A 7,145-nucleotide genomic window follows, 5' to 3' on the forward strand; every position below is an offset into this window, starting at 1 on the left:
ATTTTAGATTGATGAAAATTACCATTATAATACAATATGGTAAGATTAATAGTTCATATTATATGTTATTGTAATATTAGTTTACAATAACGGTTAGTTTATATATATATATATATATATATAAAATCATATACTAATCAATCATCAATTCTCTTGTATCAAACGTAAAAGAAAGTACTTATTTATCAAATATAATAAATAAAAAAGTGAAAGATAGTTTGTTTGGATATTTTGTTATTTTATTAAATAAATGTGTTTGACCATTTAAAAAATTATGTCATTGTTGCTTTGTAATAAATAAACTTAAAAAGAAGGGGACATTTATGAATTAAAAATTATAAGTACTTGTTTTATTGATTATCAATCAATATATATATATATATATATTACTTTCTGATAAATAAACCTAACAAGAAGTGGGCATTTGAATTAAAGATTATAAGTATTTGGTTAGGTGATTATCGATCAACAAATTCATATACATAATTTTTTTTCTTTTTTTTACAAGTATGATCCGTTAAATAAAATTTTTTATTGACATTGAGCAACTCAATTTTATTTAATTTATTCCGTCAAATTAAAAGTTAAAAATATTTAATGGATTAATTCGAATAAATTCATTTACTACATAAATGAATTATCACTTTTTACAGCAACTTTTTAAGTTCTCTTATATGTTTTCATTCTCTCATGCACATATTTACAAAAAATTAATATTTAAATAGAATAATAATTTTACATACACTAAACTACATAATTTGTAGTTTAGTTTCGTACGATCTACACAAACCAAAACAATCCTTATGACTTTTTAAAATCATATAAGTTTACATTTGTTTTTAGGGGTTTTACATGTGTTTTTAATATAATATGAACAACCAAGCATTAAAACATTTACAACTTACAAAATTTAAAGTTGCTACTATCATTTGTTTTAACTATACATAAAAGAATATAAGTACACATTGTATTGATAAAGCATGATAGAGTATGGAGTATACAACTTCTTAAGAAAGAAAGATACGATGATAATTTTAAAGTAAGAAGTCTATAGAGGAAAATATAACTCATTTCTATTGTCACATTTTAATTAATTAAGCTAAATCAACTATCTTTTTATAATTTTTAAAATCTGACTCATGTTTAGATACAAATCAATTAAGTTAATCCGTCGAGTCTATTCAAAATTGATAGCTTTAATCATCATATGTATTAATTTATATTATATAGTTAGTCATGTTGTATAGGATAAACTCTTTTAGTCGAAATCCAACTAATGTTAGTAATTGATATCAGAGTTGCTTTTAGCTCTATATATTTCTAAAAAATCATAGTTTCATCGGAAAGTATACATCCAAAGGGGAAAAAAATGTTTTTTGAGATGTGCATTTCCAAAGTGTGTGTAGGGGGTAAGAAAACAAACTCCCATTGATATACATAGTTCCATTACTTGAGCCCAAGATTTAGTCAATCTTAAATCATAGATGCGGCAACATGAGAATCACTATCTGGTCATTGATTCATGTTCCTACCACTATCCCGTACGGCCACACTATTATCAGCTAGACTTCATATCAGTGGGCAATACATAGCTTTGCAAAAGTAGGCTACAAAAGGATGGTTGGAACACCCTTTCTTCAAACGCTAACTTGTTTCTGAAATACCACAAGCTCTGGAGGTCATACTAAATAGTTTATTTGTACTAACCACCTAGATTGGGTAACCATTTCAATAACTCCTCATTTGGAGATAGAAATTATGTCCCACCCATCACAAGAGTTTGATTCTATCAATGAAATTTTTCAATAGTTCAAATTAAATTCCACATTCACCGTTTACCACATTCTCCACCTAAGATGCAGAGAGAATACTAACAACATATTTTTTAATACACACCTTTAATCGGTTAAAATTCACATAAACTCCACCAAATCACGTGGGTCTCATATAAATTTAGTAGAATCCATAAAAAAAATTAACAAATCAAATAAAATGTGTTAAATATTTTATTACTAACATTATTCGTAAGTAAAAAAAGTTTAGATACGCAAAGTACAATCAGATTTGTGTGGAGTCACAAACAAGTGATTGCATAAGCATCTATCCGACAATCTTAATTTTAATTACAGAATTTTATGTTAAACAATTAAAAACTGTCTTAAGATTTGAATTGCTCAATTTTAACCACAGACCAAAAAGTAGAGAAAATAGAATATTGAGCTCAAAAGGAAACACCAACAATTTACAATTTATGTAAACTGCAAAAAGATATAATTTGCACAATTATAGATTCGTGTCTTGACCCAACATGAAAGCTAAGAATACCTTAGCATCAACATAATCACTATTACAAAATGCTAACAAAGCTAACTTCCTAACTTTCTTCTAATTCCGTTTTATTCACCTACCATAGCCCATTAGTATTAATCACATCCAATAGTATGAAATAAGTAGCAGAGCAATGAGTTTCGACCACATTAAACTTTGGTAATACTTTCCCAGTGAAACTGAAGCAGAGGAACTTACGGATCTGTTACATAAAACAATATTAAATGATATAAATTTTATTAAATTAAATACTTGTAAGCTTCTTTAAATCTGGCAAACTAATATTGTTATGATACCACACTTACCCAGGATTAGAATAGGCACATTTTCCATAACCTGAAGAGAAAGAAAAAAATAACGGTTGAGTATTAAGTACTGAAATAGTGAAATTCCACAAAGCTGGAATTGAAGTTGTGGGAAGAAAATAAGGTGCCTATTACTATGCACTTAATTTTCAGAAAAGCATCCAACAATAATGCGACACATGTACTCTTTTTGTCATCGATAATTATACTTTTTCTTATAGAAAAATAATACTATAATCATATGTATAATTTCAAAATGTACCTATATATTAATACTTTTCATATATATAAAAACAATAATTGCTCACAATTTAAAACCAAGTTAACGAGTTAGGTTATCGAATCGTTTGAAGAGACGAATTCGAATTCTGATTGAAATAATTATTTGTTAGACTTTATTTACCTCATGATCGATTACTATGACTCTATTTTTAGAAACCAAATGATTAGAAAAAAATTGCCCATGAACCTCTAGAATCTTCTAATACAGCATCACATTACAGGATACTTCCATTGTTAGAACTTTTTGTAAGTTTAGATTAAAAACTTTAATTTCAAAATTAACAAAACAGAAAATGGGTAAAACAAATCAAAGTACACTGACAAGTGACAACCCTCACCCTTCTCAATAAAAGAACAAAAAAGAAAGGTAGAAGTTACTGAAATCTTCTAGACAGTGATATATATTCATCAAGAAGCAAGAAATTCAACAAGGAACACACAATTGATACTTTATACACATTGCATGAGCATCACTTTGTTACAAAAAGGGAAAGGAAAAGAAAATTATAATGTAAGAGGTAAATTTCACACCAAGATCCATGTGTATATGTTTCATTCTATAAGAGACAAAATAGGATCTAGATTTCATTTATTTTTTTAACTAAAATGAATTTAAGACAAAATGTTCTGTATCGAATTTACTTCACATAAAAGTAAGTTCAACAATAAATCTAATTTACTTCACATAAAAGTAAGTTCAACAATAAATCATAACTTCAAGTTAAAATTAAGAGTTATCAACACACTTCATTTCATAAACACGTGTGTCTATTTTTGAAATGGGTCCTACTAAATCTTATAGGCCCTACATAAATTACTTAGCCCTACATAGTAAGCTATCATTTATATTAAACTTACTGGGGTCAGTTTTTGTCAATGTAGCAGTTCCTCCAAAATTGCAAGCAATATCAGAATTCCCATTAGTCTGATAATAGCTGTTGAAAGCAAAAGAAGCATGAGAAACAAGTGTGTCTGGTTCAAAACAAGGTCCATCTTTCTGAATGGCTTTACAATCAGCTGATCCAAGTCCACAGGCCCAATCCAGAGCATTCTGCAAGTCAGCTTGGGAAACACCAGCAAGTGCCACACACCATGTTGTGCCATCAATGAATGTTGTGTTTCCTTCTGGTGGTGACAATGTTCCCACTGGAATCACTGCTGCATCTGATTTCTCTTGTTCCACTATTCCCCTAGCCATGCCTAAAAACAAAATTACTAACTATATTATTCCAGCAATCCATTCATACATCAATGTTTGGATTGGATTCACTATGAGTTTTGAAGAACATAATGATATTGATAAAAGGGTTACAAGAATCATTTTTTCCCTTTATCTCTTTACTAGACTACAAGATGAAAAGTGGAGGTTAGGTTGTGTTGAGTATTTTATTTTGGTAATGTCTCACTTGATAAGGAGAGTACAAAAAGACCATGAAGTATACTTCCTTTGGTTCAAGAGTCAAATACAAATACTACTCCATTCTCTCTGTTAAATTAAAATAAAGTTACCATTTTTACCTCCCCCAACAAAAATAGTATTCCAGTGACAAAATTAAAAATGAAGAATGGTAGAGACATACTTTATTTATTAGTTAGCAATATATCTGAAGAAAAATAAGATCTGTTGAACTTGATAAATGTTTAAGAAAAATGCGATCATCAAGTTAGCATTTTTAATAGCAAGAGACTCAAGAACACAATATCAAAAACTACAACGGAAAAAAAGAGAAAACAGAAAAAAGGAGGAGAAAATAACAAAGCTTACCCATGTAGCATTCAATGAAAGCAAGGCAAAGAAAAAACCATATTTTCTTTCTCATGATTCCAGCTTCAAATGATGAACAAAAGGTTGTTTATATAACTTAAATAATATTCCAAACTTGTATTTAGCACAATGATGACTATGAATAAACTTAAGTCTCTTTGTATGTTTACGTTTTTAGAGTAAGAAAACAAAAACTAAGTGGCTATATGGAATCGCCAGTTACTTGAAGGAGGTTTCTTTTTTCTTTTTCACTTTTTCTGATTTTTAATTTATTTTATCATGAAGAAGAACATTGCATACCTTCTGAAGCAAGTAGTACTATCTTAGGCAGACTATAACAGTGGATACATTTTTAGCTTACAAAAGGTGGTAGTCTATTGTCCAACATGTAGAAGAAGAACATTGCATACCTTCTGAAGCAAGTAGTACTATCTTAGGCAGACTATAACAGTGGATACATTTTTAGCTTACAAAAGGTGGTAGTCTATTGTCCAACATGTAAAAGAAAAATATTATTATTATTATTATTATTATTATTATTTACTTCACATAAAAGTAAGTTCAACAATAAATCTAATTTACTTCACATAAAAGTAAGTTCAACAATAAATCTAATTTACTTCACATAAAAGTAAGTTCAACAATAAATCTAATTTACTTCACATAAAAGTAAGTTCAACAATAAATCTAATTTACTTCACATAAAAGTAAGTTCAACAATAAATCATAACTTCAAGTTAAAATTAAGAGTTATCAACACACTTCATTTCATAAACACGTGTGTCTATTTTTGAAATGGGTCCTACTAAATCTTATAGGCCCTACATAAATTACTTAGCCCTACATAGTAAGCTATCATTTATATTAAACTTACTGGGGTCAGTTTTTGTCAATGTAGCAGTTCCTCCAAAATTGCAAGCAATATCAGAATTCCCATTAGTCTGATAATAGCTGTTGAAAGCAAAAGAAGCATGAGAAACAAGTGTGTCTGGTTCAAAACAAGGTCCATCTTTCTGAATGGCTTTACAATCAGCTGATCCAAGTCCACAGGCCCAATCCAGAGCATTCTGCAAGTCAGCTTGGGAAACACCAGCAAGTGCCACACACCATGTTGTGCCATCAATGAATGTTGTGTTTCCTTCTGGTGGTGACAATGTTCCCACTGGAATCACTGCTGCATCTGATTTCTCTTGTTCCACTATTCCCCTAGCCATGCCTAAAAACAAAATTACTAACTATATTATTCCAGCAATCCATTCATACATCAATGTTTGGATTGGATTCACTATGAGTTTTGAAGAACATAATGATATTGATAAAAGGGTTACAAGAATCATTTTTTCCCTTTATCTCTTTACTAGACTACAAGATGAAAAGTGGAGGTTAGGTTGTGTTGAGTATTTTATTTTGGTAATGTCTCACTTGATAAGGAGAGTACAAAAAGACCATGAAGTATACTTCCTTTGGTTCAAGAGTCAAATACAAATACTACTCCATTCTCTCTGTTAAATTAAAATAAAGTTACCATTTTTACCTCCCCCAACAAAAATAGTATTCCAGTGACAAAATTAAAAATGAAGAATGGTAGAGACATACTTTATTTATTAGTTAGCAATATATCTGAAGAAAAATAAGATCTGTTGAACTTGATAAATGTTTAAGAAAAATGCGATCATCAAGTTAGCATTTTTAATAGCAAGAGACTCAAGAACACAATATCAAAAACTACAACGGAAAAAAAGAGAAAACAGAAAAAAGGAGGAGAAAATAACAAAGCTTACCCATGTAGCATTCAATGAAAGCAAGGCAAAGAAAAAACCATATTTTCTTTCTCATGATTCCAGCTTCAAATGATGAACAAAAGGTTGTTTATATAACTTAAATAATATTCCAAACTTGTATTTAGCACAATGATGACTATGAATAAACTTAAGTCTCTTTGTATGTTTACGTTTTTAGAGTAAGAAAACAAAAACTAAGTGGCTATATGGAATCGCCAGTTACTTGAAGGAGGTTTCTTTTTTCTTTTTCACTTTTTCTGATTTTTAATTTATTTTATCATGAAGAAGAACATTGCATACCTTCTGAAGCAAGTAGTACTATCTTAGGCAGACTATAACAGTGGATACATTTTTAGCTTACAAAAGGTGGTAGTCTATTGTCCAACATGTAAAAGAAAATTATTATTATTATTATTATTATTATTATTATTATTATTGTTGTTGTTGTTGTAGTATTGGCCAATATTTTACGAGTAAAAAAAATGGTACAGTCAAATTCGATATTATTTAATTATTTAAGAAAAAGTAAATAAAAAAGAACTACCACTCAAATTTATTCAAAACACAACACTTACCGAGATTATTATTATTATTATTATTATTATTATTATTATTATTATTATTATTGTTGTTGTTGTTGTAGTATTGGCCAATATTTTACGAGTAAAAAAAATGGTACAGTCA

At 28.9% G+C, this 7,145-nt stretch overlaps 2 protein-coding genes across 2 annotated transcripts; both read right to left on the minus strand.

Moving 5' to 3' along the window:
* Window positions 1-2,228: 2,228 nt before the first annotated feature.
* LOC101507312 (major pollen allergen Ole e 10-like) lies at window positions 2,229-4,860 on the minus strand. Its single transcript, XM_004504096.4, has 4 exons — window positions 4,681-4,860; window positions 3,774-4,115; window positions 2,634-2,664; window positions 2,229-2,530 (listed from the first exon to the last, which is right to left on the minus strand). Exons 1-4 carry the CDS (start codon window positions 4,733-4,735, stop codon window positions 2,428-2,430), a joined length of 531 nt encoding a protein of 176 aa, XP_004504153.1. The 5' UTR covers window positions 4,736-4,860; the 3' UTR covers window positions 2,229-2,427.
* Window positions 4,861-5,442: 582 nt separating this feature from the next.
* Window positions 5,443-6,752, minus strand: LOC140920958 (glucan endo-1,3-beta-glucosidase 13-like). Its single transcript, XM_073370425.1, has 2 exons — window positions 6,462-6,752; window positions 5,443-5,896 (listed from the first exon to the last, which is right to left on the minus strand). Exons 1-2 carry the CDS (start codon window positions 6,514-6,516, stop codon window positions 5,511-5,513), a joined length of 441 nt encoding a protein of 146 aa, XP_073226526.1. The 5' UTR covers window positions 6,517-6,752; the 3' UTR covers window positions 5,443-5,510.
* Between the last annotated feature and the right edge of the window lie 393 nt (window positions 6,753-7,145).

This window comes from Cicer arietinum, chromosome 6, assembly GCF_000331145.2.
Source record: "Cicer arietinum cultivar CDC Frontier isolate Library 1 chromosome 6, Cicar.CDCFrontier_v2.0, whole genome shotgun sequence".
NCBI lineage: Eukaryota > Viridiplantae > Streptophyta > Magnoliopsida > Fabales > Fabaceae > Cicer > Cicer arietinum.